The 17,474-nt window shown below is 53.9% G+C and overlaps 3 protein-coding genes across 4 annotated transcripts; 1 reads left to right on the forward strand and 2 right to left on the reverse strand.

Annotated features, from left to right (window-relative positions):
* Nucleotides 1-1,687: 1,687 nt before the first annotated feature.
* LOC147577899 (uncharacterized) lies at nt 1,688-5,680 on the reverse strand. 2 transcript variants are annotated; one of them, XM_086716326.1, is made up of 4 exons: nt 5,401-5,680; nt 4,910-5,164; nt 4,529-4,613; nt 1,688-1,891 (listed from the first exon to the last, which is right to left on the reverse strand). In XM_086716326.1, exons 1-3 carry the CDS (start codon nt 5,448-5,450, stop codon nt 4,535-4,537), a joined length of 384 nt encoding a protein of 127 aa, XP_086572452.1. In that variant the 5' UTR covers nt 5,451-5,680; the 3' UTR covers nt 1,688-1,891; nt 4,529-4,534. The 2 variants fall into 2 exon arrangements, with proteins under 2 accessions (XP_086572452.1, XP_086572453.1); XM_086716327.1 differs by lacking the exon at nt 1,688-1,891 and adding an exon at nt 1,941-3,187.
* An 8,101-nt stretch (nt 5,681-13,781) lies between these two features.
* Nucleotides 13,782-15,014, reverse strand: FAM229A (family with sequence similarity 229 member A). The gene is made up of 3 exons (XM_086716331.1): nt 14,482-15,014; nt 14,254-14,400; nt 13,782-14,046 (listed from the first exon to the last, which is right to left on the reverse strand). The coding sequence occupies exons 1-3, from the start codon at nt 15,012-15,014 to the stop codon at nt 13,944-13,946; spliced, it is 783 nt and encodes a 260-aa protein (XP_086572457.1). The 3' UTR covers nt 13,782-13,943.
* Nucleotides 15,015-15,235: 221 nt separating this feature from the next.
* Nucleotides 15,236-16,831, forward strand: TSSK3 (testis specific serine kinase 3). The gene is made up of 2 exons (XM_025912396.2): nt 15,236-15,380; nt 16,110-16,831. Exons 1-2 carry the CDS (start codon nt 15,236-15,238, stop codon nt 16,769-16,771), a joined length of 807 nt encoding a protein of 268 aa, XP_025768181.1. The 3' UTR covers nt 16,772-16,831.
* Nucleotides 16,832-17,474: the final 643 nt, after the last annotated feature.

Below are 17,474 nucleotides of genomic sequence, written 5' to 3' on the forward strand. Positions count from 1 at the left end.
GTTTCCAAAAGCAGTGAGTGACCCACCATGTCAAATGCTGCTAGAGGGTGGAGGAAGATAGAGGGAGAGAGGTATGGGTGGCGTTAAGGGGGCAAAAGGGCCGGGACTTAGGAAAGGACTAAGAATTGAGAGAGTGAGCCCCTGAGGAGGAAGGACGGAACATGGCCCTGAAGGTCCAGCTTGGACAAATGAGGGGAAGGAGGTGCCAAGCTTAGAGGAGGAGCAGTGGGTACGCTTGGGAACAGAGAGGTCAGTTTGGGACAGGTTGAGGCGAGGTGACTTTGGGATGTCATTAGGATCCATGGGTCTAGACAGAAATATGTGTGTGTGTGTGTGTGTGTGTGTGTGTGGGTGGGGGGGGGGGAGAAAGAGAGAGAGAGAGAAAGTCTATATGCTTATGACCGAAATCTCTGTCTCTAGCCTAGATCTCTCCAGAACTCCAGCTACCCCTGGAGATCAACCTGGATGACCCACAAGGACCATACAAAACAGGAAAACAGACTCTGGTAGTGTAGATGGGATAGAGTTGTTGGTGAGAAAACCAGGAAGAGACTGATCCAGATGAAAGTGATAGTGGCCGGAACTAGGTGAGGCCAGAGGGCAGGAGGAGAAGACAATATCCAGAGACAGTCAGGGAGCAGAGAGCACTAGAGACCGGGACTGGGTCCCATGTGGAGGGAGAGGGGCTGGAGGAGGAAGGGAGATGGTTCTAGGAGCCTGCTCCTTTGGGGAGCTAGAGTGGGGCTGCCCTGTAGTTACCTGTTTACATGACTGAGGCCCCCACCAAGGGCATGGGATGGACCATATGTGGGTCTCATGGGGTTGGGAAGGGAGCTGGTGTTGACCATGAGTGGGTGAGTTAGGATAGCAGCCCAAAGACTCCCTCCTCCAGCCATCAGCACCCTCTGAGGCCGGGCAGGATCCACTCTTGACCTCAGTCTCAGGTAGGAGCCGGGAGAGTGTGTGAGGGGGAGCACAGGGACAGGTGCCCTGAGGCCTTGGACCTAGTTGAGGGTCAGAGACTACTCATTCACCAGCATGGACCCTGAGACTCAGGGAGGGGGGGGTCTAGACCTGGAGATGCCATGAGGCGACCGTGTCCCTCCTTTGCTTTAAACCCGCCCTTGGCTCTCAACCTCCTCCTGGAGAATGTCCAACCCCTTGTCTTGGCGTTCAAGGTCTTTGAAGCTCCAGGCCCAGTTAGCCTCATTTTAGGCTGAGCCCACCGGCTGCCAGTCTCACAGTTCCCTCAGCAGGATGACCATTTCAGCCTGTATATGAAGGAAACTTCCTCCGTGCTGCCCACTCTGCCTGGAGTGCTGTTCCCTGTGTGTACCTACCCAGTGCCTGCCTACCTGTTAAGATTTAGCTCGAGGAAGCCATCCTGAAGTCTTTCCCGATCCATCGGAGGACTCACTGTGCCCCAGACAAACTAATGTCACCCTCCTGCAGCACTTTACTGAGCTGGCGTATGTGTCTGTCTTTCTCTAGCTATGGCACTGTGAGAGTCTGGACAGCAGGAGCCAGGTCTGGTTCATCTAGTCTGTGCCACGGAGGGGGCTCGGGGGGATCTGGGGGCAGGGGAAGGGTCAGGAGTGACCGCCCAGCCCTGTGGGTTCAGTCTAATTCAGTGTGTGTGGGTGGGGAGAACTGAAATGATCATGCCCAAAGTAGAGAGAGCCAGAGAGAGGTGAAAACTGCTTTATTTGGGCAGTGAGGGGCAGAAACATGGAGATCCCAGGGGAGAAAGCAAACATAGAGAATCTTCACGCACAGAGAGGGACATGGGACTGTGCATTGTTCCCAGGACATCTTCCTGCTCATCGTGGCTCGGCACCAGTCAGCCTTGGGACAATCATGTGATGAACCTGAAGCCTGTCTCCCCAGATCCCTGGAAAACAGACATCCGTGACACTCCTCTGGAGCCCCGGGGCGCAGGGTGTGTACCTGGCCACTCCACACTGCCTGGTGTCACACGCAGCTCTGCCACCAACTCTCTGGGTGTCCTTGGGCAAGTCACGTGACGGCTCTGAGCCTCAGTCTCCTCCTCTGAGGATAATGGAAATAATAATGGTATCCGCCTTGTAGGTTTGTGAAAAGTCTTAAAAAAGAAAACTCACGCCAAGCGTCAGCATAGTACCTGGCAGAGAGTAAATGAGCAATATGGATTTGTTGTTACGATTATTACTATTTTGACAAGAGATCTGGGTTCTGGTCCCAGTTCTGCCCCGTTTTCCTCTCTGGGCCTGCCGGAATTTCCGTCTGTAAAACGGGGTGTTGAAGGACTCAGTGAGAAAAATGGCTGTGGCAGAGGCTTCTGAGATGAGCTATCACTCGGCCCCTCTGAGGTTCGCCTCCCTGGGGCTGCAGGAGGGTATTATTCCCACTGTGTTAGGTCTTTACTGGGTTCTCTGTCCAGGCAGGACTCCTCTGCCTGCAAGGCAGAATGAGAGGAAGGGCTGGGGCTCCCTCGGCAGGACTGTGGTTAGATAGCATGAGGGACTTCCTGCAGGGTTAAAGATGCTACTCTGGGAAGGAGCCAGAGGTTGTGGGACTCAGGAGGCCACGGGGAGGGCCTGCTTCCAGGAGGAATGGCCAGGCCAGGCTAGTTAGGTCAGAGTCCAGGGGGTGAATCAGATCGGCAGTGACCTCACTTCCAGAGACCCTGGAGGGCCGCTGTTTAAACCTGCCCTTCGATTCCCAAGATCACGGAGACAGCAAAGAGAAACAGAGACACAGGAAACAGGGAGACTCCAGGGCAGACAGCCAGAGGCAAGGGGCCACCCACTGAACGTAGGCTGTTCCCTCTGCTCAGAACACTCTTCCCAGGGTCTGGAGTGGCTGACCCTCATCCTTCACACCTTGATTGAGAATTTCCTTCTCAGACCAACCCATGCAGTCATTCAACATTTACCGAGCCCCCCAAAAAACAAACGAAACAAAAATAAAAACAAAAAACCATTTACTGAGCCCCAATTATGAGTCAGGCACTGTTCTAGATAAGACAAAGTCCCTGCTCATTCCATACAAAGCAGCTGGCCCAGCTTGTTCTTCTCAAGCACAGCACACTGTTTATCTCTGACTTCTTTTTATTGTCGGTCTCTCTAACCAGAATGTAAGCCCCATGAGGGCAGGGACTTCAGTAGTTCCTTTTACCCGATGACTCGGAATATAAACCTGGCACAAACTAAAATAGGCCCTTGATAAGTATTTGTTGAATAAATGAATGGACATAGAGATCAGAGATGGGTACCCAGAGAAACGGAACCACGCTCAGCGGTGGACACAGATATTCAGAGATGCGCATCATAGGATGACTGCCAGGATGGTGCCTTCAAGGCAACCAGAGCTTTCCTTTCTCTTAGGTTGCTAGGCAGGAGACTTGTTTGGAATGCTGTTTTACCTTTATTATTATTACTATTGTTTTCAAGTAGTGTCTATGCCTAACGTGGGACTCCAATTCATGAGCTTGAGATCAAGAGTTGCATACTCTGCTGACTGAGCCAGTCAGGTGCCCCTCGGTGTATTTTACCCTTTTTTAAATTAATTTATTTTGAGCAGTGCCTGGGTGGCTCAGTTGGTTAAGTGCCCGACTCCGACTCCGGCTCAGGTCATAAACCCGCTGTTCTGAGTTTGAGCCCCACATCGGGCTAGCTGCAGTCAGCACAGAGCCTGCTTTGGATCCTCTGTGCCGCCTCTCTCTCTGTCCCTCCCTTACTCATGCTCCCTCTCTCTCAAAAACAAATAAACATTTAAAAAATTAAGTTTATTTATTTTGAGAGAGAGAGAGAGAGAGAGAGCAAGTGAGCAGGTGAAGGGCAGAGAGAGAGAGAGAGAGGGAGAGAGAAACTCCAACTGGCTCCACGCTGTCAGTGCAGAGACGGACACAGGGTTCGATCTCACTGAACATAGAGATCATGACTGGAGCAGAAATCAAGAGACCCACGCGCAACCGACAGAGCCACGCAGGCGCCCCTGCCTATTTTACATTTTTAGGTGCCTTTTGATGAACAGAAATTTTAATAGTCAAATCCATCAACCTTTTAGATTCTGTATATATATATATATATATATATATATATATATATATATTTTACATAAATATATATATTTTACATAAATGTATTTATGTAAAAAAAAAATATATATGTATATATATATATATATATATATATTTAAGTAACCTCTATACCCAGTGTGGGGCTGGAACCCAGAGATCAAGAGTCACACGCTCCAGTGACTGAGCCAGCCAGGGGCCCCAGATCCGTCAATCTTTTAAAAAAACTTTGTGGTAGAGAAAGGAACGGATGGGTAACCCCGCAGAGTCCCACAGCCGCCCTAGGGGCCCTTCGCATCGTGGCTCAACCCCTCCAGGTCCTGGAGCCTGGGAGGGAGCGGCTGCTGGGGACCCACTAGGTGCTCACACCTTGCTCTTCCCCCACCTCACCGCTAGGCCCCGCCTCTGGAACCGATTTCCCCAGCGGTCCCGCCCCTATCGGCCGCGCCCTCTCTTGGCCCCGCCCCTCACCGGCTCTCACGGGCGCAGGGGAACTAGATGTCTCTTCCTCTTGCCCAGAAATTGATAGTTAATATTCTGCCATCGGTGCTTCCATCTGGAGGGAGGGAAAATTGGACAGACAGGATAGGGGCAAGGCTCCGCCTCCCTCCGGGTCTACACCCATCCGCATAGCCCCGCCCCTTCCCTCGGCTCTCAGCAGCCTCAGGCCCCGCCCTTCCGACTCAGTGCCGCCCCCTCCTCCCGCTCCCAGGCACCGTCAAGCCCAGCCTATCCAACCCCTGACAGGCCCTGGGCTCTGGGGATCCGCTCCTTCGCTCAGGCCCCACCTCCCACCCGCCCCCCGCCCCCGCCCCACCCCTCCAGGGCCTCGGCCCCGCCCCGCGCGCTCACGTGAGGCGCGGGCGCGCGCTGTAGCAGCTGGGCCAGCGCGCAGAGGGTACGTCTGCCAGGCCGGTGGCCCCCGGCAGCAGCAGCAGGTTCCGCGCTGGCCAGCGCCAGGCGGCGCCCGGCGGGCGGCGACGCTGCGGGCTCAGCCAGTAGTCGCCCAGGCTGCGGCGGGAGGCAGGCGCCGGCAAGGCCGGGCCCCGGCAGCCCCAGAAACACAACTCCTGGTCCAGGCGGTGCGGGGGCGTGGCCCGGGGCCGTCTGCGGGGGGAAACGGGGCGGCAGTCACCCCAGAGCACGACGGGCGAGGAGAAGGGAGCCGCCTCGGATCAGACGCGGCGGGGCGGGGGTCAGAGTCACTCTTGGTCGACACTTTAGAGGGACGGGGAGGGACATTGGAGGGGTTGCATCGGGGCACTCAGGCTTGGACGCCTCCTCCCCCGGCTGCGGCACCAGACCCCTTTATCCCGCCAGCGCCCTCCCCGGGGCCCCCTCACCGGGACAGAAGAAAATTCACTACGAAGTGGGCAGTCTCGGTGAATAGCATGGCGTCCAGCCCGCCTGGCCCTGCTTCGGCCTCTTAAATACCTGCCGGGGGTGGAGGGGGAGGCCTGAAAGCCCATAGTCCCCCCGGGACGGCTGTTTTTAGCAGGAGGCGTCAGCTGGCAGAGCAGGGTGGGGGCAGCACCAGCCCCCTCGGGCGGGTGGGGTCTGGTCTATGGTCTGACTTCACCAGCTGCTTTGGTGGGAGGGGGCCAGGCACCAGATACCCAGGATCTCCCGAGACGCTCCTCCCCACCCCATCCCCCCCAGGACGGAGGACAGAAGGGCAGAGGCAGCAAGAGGGGGCGGATGGCAGTAAGGTCAGCTGCCAGTTAAACTGTGCCCATGCCACCCAGGCAGACCCCTGATGGCATGCTCAGGCAGAACCCGCACCTCAAAACGTGGCCCTGCTCCCAGGCTTGAGTCCTCTACCTCTGCCTCCCATGACCCTTATGACAGCCTTTTCCCTTGCTCCAGGGCACTTTCAAATGTCAGAGGCAGAAGGCTCCTCAACCAACACTAGTTCAGGGTTCTTATCTGGAGACATTCTATGAATGAACTTCTGGGGATCCAGGACCCCCTAAACTGTCTCAAAGTTCCAAATACACATGTATTTCTGGGAAGAATTTAGAAAGGATCTGTGACAGCATCTCCCCCCCCCCCCACCTCCCCCCAAAAAGTTAAAAGCTCTCGATCTGGTCTAACACACTCTTTTGGGAGGGGAAACTGAGGTTCAGAGAGTGGCAGAAAAAAAGCCAAAAGAAAAACCTAGGCCTCATACTACTCTGCCTGCCCCTCCAAAGGGTGAGGCAGCTCCTCTGTGCCCTTGTTCTGGTCAGAGCATGGGGTTCAGGGCTCAGAGCTCAGGGCTCAGAGCCCAGGCTGGGCCCTGCTCCCCGACCCCCTGGGGATCCTGAGGAACGTGCTGGCCCAGCTCCCTTTCCCACACTGCCAGTTTGGGCTATTTCCCCCCCAGTGACTCACACTGGCTGCTGGGGAGAGTGGGCAGCTGTTCCGAGCCCCCAGGGCCCAGTACAGGCCCTGACTTGCCCCCCAACTGTGCAGCCATATTTGGGGATTTTTCCTCCCTTAGGGAATCTTCCCTGCCTTTATCCCTTCCTCTTTTCTCCATCTCCAACCTCTCCCTCCCTGATGGCTCCTTCCCAGCAGCAAACAAACAGGCTCTAGTCTTTCCTATCTTTGAAAAAGAAGAAAGCCCTCCTTCAACCCCATGTCCTTCTCCAGCTCCCCTTCACAGCCAACATTCTTGAAAGAGTTGTGTACACACGCTGTTTCCACTTCCTCACTCAGCCCCTGCAATCTGGCTTCCTCCCCCACCATTCCCCAGGAACGCTCGCTCGTCAAGGTCACCACTGACCTTCTTGTTGCTAAATTCGAGGGATGCTCGTGAGTCTTTATCTGACTTGACCCTTTAGCAGTGGCTGACTTCAATACAAATACTCCCTCCTACTGAAATACTTCCGTGTTCTTGTTTTTCTGGACACTGTGCACTCTTGATTTTCTTGCCGTCTTACTGGTTGCTGCCACATGGCAAATTTCTCATCCTTTGCTTACTGCCTAATCAGGTCCCAAGGGGATCTCATTGGTTCCCATGCCTTGGGTGTCCACCCATGTCAGAGACTCACTTCTCTCTTTCAGCTCTGATCTGTCTTCTCTGCCCTACACCTGTCTCCTGGACATCCCTTCCCCCTCCCCCTCCCCCTCCCCCCAAGTGCCCCACCTCGCAGGAAACATGCCCCATACCTGCCTTCCCTCCTATGTTCCTTAGCTTGGTCATTTTCTTGGTCGCCAGGACCAAAAATCTGGGGTTTTTTTCTAGGCTCTTCTCTCTTTCATATTTAAGCAGCTATGAAATCCTGTCCTCTCCAGAACATTTTATTTTATGTTCAAGCTTATGTATTTATTTTGAGAAAGGAGAGAATCTTGAGCAGGCTGTCAGTGCGGACCCTGATGGGCTCAAACTCACAAACTGTGAGATCATGACCTGAGCTGAAGTCAAGAGTCAGATGCCTAATGACTGAGCCACCCGGGGGGCCCTCGCATTTAAAAAATCCCATCGCTTCTATTTCCATTGCTAATGAATGCCTGGTCCAACACCGTTGCCTTTCACCTGGGAGGACACGGCAGCCTCCTGACTCGTCTCCCTGTTGCTACTCTCTATCCCTTTATGTGGCCTGTTCCCCACAAAGCAGCCAGCGTTGTATTTCCAAAACATGAGTACGTCCCTCTGGACAGTGTCTTCAGCACCAAGCTCACCCTTGGCATGCACCAATCACAGTGCCGGGGACATTTCCCACCTCCATGTCCTTGCCTGGGTAACGGCTGCTCATCTGAGATTCACTGGGGGAACCATTCTGGGTCTCCTAGCTGGTTCTGTTCCTTCTCCACACAGCACTGGGGCCTCTCCCCTATGGACTTACCGAGCATTCACTAGCTAGTCTAATCTGCAGACATCCTACAAACTCCTGAGCCTGGCCATTCTAGGCCCCTGGGATGTCAGGATGAACACGACACAGCCCCTGCCCTCAGTGAGTCCACAGTGTGATGGGGGAAAACAGACATTCGTCAGGCATCAAGGAACAGATAAGCAGGTGCTATGAGAGGGGAAGGACAGGTGGTCAGAGGAGGCTTCCTTGAGAAGTGACAATTGGTGGATGTCTGAAGGGTAAGTGGGGTTGGGAGGGAGGCTATTCCAGGCAGAAGGAACAGCGTGCTGAAAGGTGGGAAGAGCGTTATGTGAATTGCTGACGCGTGTCTAGTGCTTTCCATGTGCCTTCGTCCGTCCTTTTCTCTCGAAGACCAGATCGAGGCCCAAGAGGTAGAAGGCTGCTGAGAAGGCCTCGGAGGAGGCAGAGGGGAGGAGAAAGGGGAAGTTGGGTCAGAGCCCGGATGTGATGGGGTTTCAGGAAAGTGGCATCTGGGGTTTCCTCAGAGTCTGGAAATTCCACTGTCTCTGCTCCACCTTGAGACCCCCCAACGCTGAGATGCTCGGACGCAGGGGCCCAGTCCTCGGAAATCCTCTCTAGGCTCTCTAGGGGCTGTGCTTCTATATCTGAAGTGCCACATCCATTAATGGGTACCTGAGACTCAACAGCCCCTAATGTCAGGGTGCACCAACCGAATGCCCATTACCTGCGTGATCCCATGCAGTCCTCACAGTAACCCTTGGAGGCACATAACTCCTTCATCCCCCTTGTACAATGAGACTTCCAGAGCTTAAGGAACTTGCTCAAATTCCCACAGCTAACACGAGGCAGAATGAGGATTTGAACCAAAGTTTGACTGACATCAGACACTGCTTTTAACTCTGTGCTATATTAAGCCTGTCGACCCCCTGGTTGATCGGCTCAGTAAGGGGAGGAGGCTTTGTGGGGTATTTGCTTGTGGTTGGGGTGGCTGCCCCCCTCCCCCCCATATCAAGCAACGGGAAATGGTAGTACTGACGTCAATTGTTGCCATGACGATACAGCAACCTTTTCCCTGCCATCTCCATGGTAACCTGGGGGTCCATCTGTACTTCGCCCCCTCCTTCTAAAAGGGGTTCCTTTAGGGAGGGGCTAGCTAATAGGGCGCCTGAGAGGCGAGTCAGGGGAAGCAGTGATTCGAGCATGCCCCTTTCCCCAGATGCCTCCCTATTCCTTGGGCCCAGAGAATAAAGTTGGAATCTCTCGGGGTCCTGCTTTGGGGTCGAGGGACGGCTTTACCCTCGAGGATGAAGGAGGCAGCTCTCCCTTTTCCACCTGGGGATTCCCCTGGAAATGTCCCCTGACCAAGTTCCTAAGTTCATGAGCAGAACTGCTGGGAAGTTGGCAGAGGAAAGCGAAAAGGGATTCCCCAGTCCTCTCCGAGGCTGGACATGGCCCAGCCCCTGGGGACATGACTGGCTTGGCTCTCTGCTGCCCCTTGGAGCCAGAGGTAGGGGCAGCAGCAGCAGCAGCAGCAGCCTCTCTTGCTCAAGTGCTACCTGTGCCAGAGATTCCTGCCTGGTGCTGTACATGCGTGAAACCTTCCAGCAGGTGTCATTAACCCCATTTTACAGATTTGGAAATGGAGACTCTGAAAGGCTAAGTAACTAGCCTAAGTTTGCACAGCTAGTGAATGGCAGAGCCAAGACTCAACTCCAAGACTAGAATTTAGGCCAGTGGCTTTTCTGGAGGCGGCGGGGTGGGGGGCGGGGCGGGGAGGTCAGGGAGGAAGAAACAGAGAACAGGATGGAAAAGAAGAGAAATGGGAGAGGGAAGTGACTCAGGATGGAACCTGTCATGCTCCCTTGTCAGCTACAGAAAAAAAGCTCAAATTCAAGGCCTCCTTGATCCAGCTTGTCTTCTGTTAACTCATCACTGGATCCTCTGAATTCTGAACTCTGCAAGGGCCAGGAATCTGTCAGAATCAAGCCTGGTTCTTAGCACCTGGTGTAGCCCAGAGAGGTACGTGTTGCTAGAAGCTGACTGAACTGACTTCCTGGAACTCACCGTCTGCTTTCCTGCCTCCAGACCTTTGCCAGAGAAGTTCCCTCCACCTAGCGGAGCTAACCAGCCCCAGGGTCTGGCCTATCTGCAAGGTATGTGTTTGAAATCTTTGCATCACTCATATATGAGGGGTGGCTGGCAGCAAATCTTTTTTATTTTTATTTATTTTTATTTACTTTTATTTTTTTAACATTTATTTATTTTTGAGACAGAGAGAGACAGAGCATGAACGGGGGAGGGCCAGAGAGAGAGGGAGACACAGAATCTGAAACAGGCTCCAGGCTCTGAGCAGTCAGCACAGAGCCCGACGCGGGGCTCGAACCCACGGACAGTGAGATCGTGACCTGAGCCACCCAGGCGCCCCAGCAAATCTTTTTTAAAGGAAAGGAGGATCGAGAAGACGGGAGAAAGGAAAATAGGAAGGATTTAATGTCTTGGGGCTGGCAAAGTCCATAGAGATCCGTTGGTGCCTTTTTGGTAAAATTAAAGTTTATTTATTTATTTAAATAATCTCTACACTCAGCGTGGGGCTTGAACTTACAACCCCAAGATCAAGAGTGACCGAGCCAGCCAGGCACTCCCCACCCGCTTTTTTTTTTTTTTTTTAAGCCAGTGAAGAAGGGACTTGCCTGAGTGAGGCTTTCCACCTGCTAGGCTATGTGAGTTCCAAAAGGGCCAGTATCTGTGTCCTTCAAGTTCACTCTGAATCCCCAGTGCCCTGCACAGGCCTGGCTGGTAGATTTGTATTGGCCGAGTGAGGGGCAGGGCCTGAGCTAGAACCCGGTGGCCTGACTCCTGGTCACACGGTCCAAGGCTCCTCAATGCCACAGAATGGAGTTGTCACCCTGGCTCCCGCCACTCTCTATCTCTTCTTTTCAGGCTTCTTTTCCTCCAGGTATACCTGATCTTTGCATAAGCTCTCTCTGCTCCTGGAATTTTTCTCCATCTCTGCCCATTATTTTCTGGTGATGCTCTCAGTCACCTGGCCGGCCATGCTTCTAACTCCAGGGTAGGCTCACCGCTGGCCCAGCTCATCAGTTATAATCTCCCATTTCCCTGATAATGGTAACTGGCCAAAGGAGTGTGCATGTGACTTAAGAAGGGCCAATCACTGCCCTTCCCAAGGTCAGGTAAACTGAGACTGGGAGAAAGCACTCTCCCTTCCAATTGCAGATTTCCAAACAGCAGCAGCCATGTTTCCTGCCCAGAGGAGATAATCAGGGATTAGAGAGGAACAAAAGGGGACAGTCCTAGTGGGCCCAGCCAACATCCTGGTTCCTACAGTTCTTCCTTTAAGTTTAGGTATGTGGAAAGCTTATATCCTTTCCCAGCCACTTGAAACAATCCATTCCTTTTTGGCATAAGTTAACTTTAGTTGCCTGCAAAGGAGAGACCTTATCAATACAGAGGCCAATAATTTTTTTCTCTCTAAACTTACAGTGGCCTCCTAAGGAGGAGGCGTACTGTTCCCAGGGAAGAAGGCCCTTTTTCTGCAGAGCAGCAGCCCGGGTTGTTAGGCTGAGTAGGGCCTGCCTGGAGTTTGTTGGGGATGGAAACAGCTGGATTACTCCACTTAATAGAGAGTATTGAGAGCCCTGGGGGCTCTCTAGGAATTAAGGGTGGAGGAGGAGAGGAATAAAGGGGAGAGTGAAACCAGCACTGTGGCCTGAAGCCAAGGATTCTCCTGGTGGGTGAAAGAGAAAGAGAGGCATGGAAGGGCTTTTAAGAACTAGGGTGTTTGAAGGACCAGGCAGTGGATGGTCAAGTCTAAAGTCCTCACTTCGAAGTAGACCCTTTCTTGGCAAACATTCTCTCCTCTTTATTACTATTATTTTTTTTTTTTAATTTTTTTTTTCAACGTTTATTTATTTTTGGGACAGAGAGAGACAGAGCATGAACGGGGGAGGGGCAGAGAGAGAGGGAGACACAGAATCAGAAACAGGCTCCAGGCTCTGAGCCATCAGCCCAGAGCCTGACGCGGGGCTCGAACTCACAGACCACAGATCATGACCTGGCTGAAGTCGGACACTTAACCGACTGCGCCACCCAGGCGCCCCTTATTTTTTCTAATGTATATCTTTTTTAGGGGCACCTGGGTGGCTCAGTCCATTAAGCATCTGACTTTGGCTCAGGTCATGATCTCATCATGGTTCATGGGTTCGAACTCCGCATCGGGTTCTGTGCTGGTTGGTGCAGAGCCTGTTTGGGATTCTCTCTCTCCCACTCTCTCTCTGTTCCATCTGTTCTCTCTCTCTCTCAAAATAAATTAAATTTCAAAAAATAATAATGTATTTACTTTTTTTTTTTAAGTTTTAATTTAAATTCCAGTTAGTTAACCTACAGTGTACTTAGTTTCAGGTGTGTAATACACTGACATCCTGTTCTCTTGTAATAAGTCTCCTACATTTGGGACTGCCTGGGAGAGAAATTGTGTGGAGATCGACAATGGTGGTCCTTTTGGGTGACTGTGGAATTCTGAAGTGCTCTAGGGAGGACTGGGACTTCTACCCCATGTGGAGTAGGGGTGTTAAGTCATTTGTACTTTGATTTCAGGGGGCAGGAGACTGAACCTGACTTTTGGGTTATGTATATTTTTTCCAATATTAAAATAATCCAGGCTCATTAAAACAAAATTGGAAAGTGGAAAATACTTGTTCAGTTCAATGTCACACTTCCAGGCAGCCTTGGGTCATGGACCCCCTCTTCCCCCCACCCTCCCCATGGATGTAAATTTTAGAGTATTAAGTCAGAGGATACTGAGGAGTGTGCTAGCCTATCCACCTATCATCTGGGGGAACCCTGGGAACGTCTCTCAAGGCTCAGTTCCCTCACCTATAAAATAGAAATGAGAAATCAAAGTCTTTCTTTAAAAAAAAAAATTGCTGTGGTTCCTAGAGTTCTTCTTTTTAAAAAATTTTTTTTTCAACGTTTATTTATTTTTGGGACAGAGAGAGACAGAGCATGAACGGGGGAGGGGCAGAGAGAGAGGGAGACATAGAATCGGAAGCAGGCTCCAGGCTCTGAGCCATCAGCCCAGAGCCCGACGCGGGGCTCGAACTCCCGGACCGCGAGATTGTGACCTGGCTGAAGTCGGACGCTTAACGGACTGCGCCACCCAGGCGCCCCGAGTTCTTCTTTTTTCAATGTGTATTTATTTTTGAGAGACACACAGAGCACAAGCAGGGGAGGGGCAGAGAGAGAGAAGGAGACACAGAATCCGAAGCAGGCTCCAAGCTGTCAGCACAGCCTGATTTGAGTCTAGAACCCGCAAGCTATGGGATCGTGACCTGAGCCAAAGTCCGATGCTCAACGGACTGAGCCACCCAGGCTCCCAGAAATCAAAGTCTTTTAAACGATTTCTTTCCCTATCTTTTTCTGGTCCCACCTCTCCTAGGAGAAATCAAAGCTCTAGATGGCCTAGGAGGCCCCTAATCCCTCCAACAAAGCCAGAGGTGCCCAGGGTCACAGAACAGCAGGTAGCAAAATCTAATTCTATCTTGGGAGAATTAAATGGGCCTAGTGTGGGCGGCCATTCTCTTTATTCTAAGTTGTCTGTCCAACCTCTCCAGTCCAGAGCTTCTTGGGACCCCCAGAACGCAGCACAGCTACGCCAATTTCAATGGAGAACCAAGGAGAGGGATGAGAAGGACGACGGCAGGGGGTAAGGTTGCCCTGGAAGGGGTCAGGACCAGTAAGAAATGGTGGAAAGTCTTGGCGCGGACTGGGAGGGCGGACCTCTACGGCTAGGTCAAAGGGAGGAGACAGCCGAAAGGAAGGTGCCATTGGATGGGGCAGAGCAATTTGCGGGCCGATCGACGGGATAGACATACACGGCCAGCCTGGAGTGGAAAGAACAGTTTTTGCTGTGCTTTATTAAAATGTGCATCATTCTTTTATTTTAAAATGTGCATCATTGTCTCGTGCTCGGCGCGCGCGACCTCAGCGTGGTGGCCCGCGGCGGGCCTCGTCCCGCCCGGCTCCCGGGGAGCCGCCGTGCGCAGGCGCCCTCAGGTGGCGCGGGCCCGGGGGCTCCCGCCCATGGCCAGGTAGACGTCGATGGGCACGTGCAACAGTGTCAGGCAGTGGCAGCCCGGGCAGCGTCGAAGCGGCCTGGGGAAAGCGGGACCCGGCCGATGCTGCTGGGAACGCGCCCAGGGAGTGCACCCGGGCCCCGCCGAAGGGGTTCTGGCGAGGCTGCGGGGCCCCGACGCGGGGGCGGGGACCTGGGGAGGGAAAGTGGATTCGGGCCGCCGGGAGCTTCGCGCGGCGGAGAGGGTGGGGGCGGCGGAGGGGGTCGCGGGAGGGCGCCGGTCTCACCTGACCGGGTTGTGCTCCGTGGCTACCGGCTCCGGGCTGTCCTGGGACTCGGGGGCAGCGGCAAGGCCAGGGGAGTCTCCGGCCTCAATGGGGAATCTCCGACCCTGCGAGGGCTCCTGGGCACTCATGTCCAGGCCCCAGGGCGCTCTGCACGGGCAGTGGCGGTCAGGCCGCTCCCGGGCCGCCGGGCGCCCCCTGCCCGCGCCCGCCCCCTGGGCCGTTGCTCACCTGCCGGAGGCCGAGGCCGGTCCCAGGCTGGAAGCAGCTGCCCGACCCCTGGCCGCGGGAGGACGCTCCGGTCCAGGCGGAGCCCGGCAGGTGTCTGCGGCGCGCCACGGCCCGGGCGTCGAGGGGGGGGGGCTGCATTGTGATCCGGGCCGCGGCGCGCTGACCTCACAGAGCCCGTTCCTCCCGTCGGGAACCTCCAGCCGTCTTGGGCTGCCCGGCACTCCGCGCCGCAGCGAGCCCGGGCTGGAGGGCCTTTGCCATGGCGCCTCGGCACTGGGTCGGGCAGGTTCCCCGCAGTCCGATCCGGGCGCAGGAGGCTGCGGCAAGCAGCCACGAGGCGGCGTCCAGGAAAAGGAGCCCGTCATCCCTGGAGACGCGCAGACGTCCCGGGGCGCCCCCGGGCGGGCTGCGACTCCCTGCCTGGCGCGGGGGGCGGGGGCGCAGCAGGGACTTAGCCCATACTGGATTTGGTAGTGGTGATGGTGAGGACAGGTAAGGGCTCTGCCCATTTTGGCCAAAGGGTCACACAGCATTTACATCACAATTGGGCCGGAGTTTTAAAATGTCTGGTCCTCTCCCTCCCCACCACCCGTGGCTGCTGTGTCCAGACGGAGAATGTTCTAGCGTGGGGACGGCTGCGGATGAAGTCCTTGGGGGGAAAAGGAGCAGGCCAAGGGCGATGGTGGAGTAGAGCTGCCTCACAGAGGCAGCATGAGCTGAGAGGGTGATAGGAAGGAAGGAGGCGCTAGACAGCATGGAGGACTTTCTGCTCTCCAATGGGTACCAGCTGGGCAAGACCATTGGGGAAGGGACCTACTCAAAAGTCAAAGAAGCATTTTCCAAAAAACACCAAACAAAAGTGGCAATTAAAATTATAGACAAGATGGGAGGGCCGGAAGGTGAGCTGGGGCCCCTTTGGAGAAAGGGAGGGCTGGTTGAGGTGGGTGGACACTTCCACCAGTGGGAAGGAACATCCCCACCTCCCCTTTAGTCTGCAACCAAGGAATCCCAAGAGTTTGTGGCTCTGGTGGAGGTCAGCGGGGAACAAAAGGATGCTGTGAGTCCAGGAACATCACACCCTCCAAAACCCAAAATTTAAGTGGCAGTTAGTGAAGGGTCCTTAGAACCAGAAGCCCAGCCTGCCAGCCTTCCCTGTTCTAGGAGGGGGACAGAGACAGGCAGAGAGACCATGGCCCGGGCTGGTGGAGGGCAGGAGCTGTTGCCAATGCAGTTAGGGATGGGAAAAAAGGAAGACCGGGCTCAAGGGAAGAACCGTGGGTCAGGAGGCAGGGGTGTGAGGAGATGGCAAATCAGGCCTCATAACTGAGATTCAGTGGTTTTTTCTAAAAATCCCCAAAGCACTTTGATATCCATGGTCTCACAGGCGGCTCACAACAGTCCTTGAGGATGGCCTGGAGTAGTTCCTTTGAATAATATATTAACTACAAAAATAATAGCAGTGAACATTCTTTGCAACGTCCAAGTAGCTAGACATTTAAGACTGTTAATGGGAACCAACACACAAGACCCAGACATGCTGGGCGGAGAAACTGGCAGGAGGGGACAGGAGTGAAGGGTTATGCCTTCCTGGACTTGAGATCCCATCTCTTTTCTCCTTGTTTCCTCAGAATTTATCCAGAGATTCCTGCCTCGGGAGCTCCAGATTGTCTGTACCCTGGACCACAAGAACATCATCCAGGTGTATGAGATGCTGGAGTCTGCTGATGGGAAAATCTACCTGGTGATGGAACTGGCTGAAGGCGGGGACGTCTTTGACTGTGTGCTGAACGGGGGGCCACTTCCCGAGAGCCGGGCCAAGGCCCTCTTCCGTCAAATGGTTGAGGCCATCCGCTACTGCCACGGCTGCGGTGTGGCCCATCGGGACCTCAAGTGTGAGAACGCCTTGTTGCAGGGCTTCAACCTGAAGCTGACTGACTTTGGCTTCGCTAAGGTGTTGCCCAAGTCACGTCGAGAGCTGAGCCAGACGTTCTGCGGCAGCACAGCCTACGCCGCCCCCGAGGTGCTGCAGGGTATTCCTCACGATAGCAAGAAGGGCGACGTCTGGAGTATGGGCGTGGTCCTGTACGTCATGCTCTGTGCCAGCCTACCTTTTGACGACACAGACATCCCCAAGATGCTGTGGCAGCAGCAGAAGGGGGTGTCCTTCCCCACTCATCTGGGCATCTCAGCCGAATGCCAGGACCTGCTCAAGCGGCTCCTGGAACCAGACATGATCCTCCGGCCTTCAATCGAAGAAGTTAGTTGGCATCCATGGCTAGCAAGCACTTGATAAAAGCAATGGCAAGTCCTCCCCAATAAAGCAGGGGGAGAAAGCAAACCCAAAAACATGCTTCTAAAATGGTGATATATATTTTACACTTTAAGTTTACTTGTGTCCTAAAACTTACCTACACCTTCCCTGGCCTTCTCTCTCTCTTTCCCTTGAAATATCTTCGTGGAACCACAGGGTCTCATTCAGACTTCCCTTTTATTACAGCTAACAAGTGATTTGCACACAGGCGTTTTAACTAAAGTTAATTAAAAACAGACCCCAGAGGGCACCTGGGTGGCGCAGTCGGTTAAGCGTCCGACTTCAGCCAGGTCACGATCTCGCGGTCCGTGAGTTCGAGCCCCGCGTCGGGCTCTGGGCTGATGGCTCAGAGCCTGGAGCCTGTTTCCGATTCTGTGTCTCCCTCTCTCTCTGCCCCTCCCCCGTTCATGCTCTGTCTCTCTCTGTCCCAAAAATAAATAAACGTTGAAAAAAAAATTAAAAAAAAAAACAACAAAAAAAAACCAGACCCCAGAATCATACATGTACAGGGGGAGGAGAGGAGAAAAATGACCAAGAGCAGCTGGAACCACTGTTGCTGCAACTTCCTTTCCGAATAAAAGCAGAAGCGTTGGGAATGCAGAAGTGGTCTCTTGACTCCTTGTCTTGGTAAGAGGCCTGTTGGGAGCCCTATCCCTGCCTCATCCCAAAGTCTAAGCTGTCT

This window comes from Puma concolor, chromosome C1 (assembly GCF_028749965.1).
Source record: "Puma concolor isolate L17-30 chromosome C1, mPumCon1.1.hap2, whole genome shotgun sequence".
NCBI classification, from domain to species: Eukaryota; Metazoa; Chordata; class Mammalia; order Carnivora; family Felidae; genus Puma; species Puma concolor.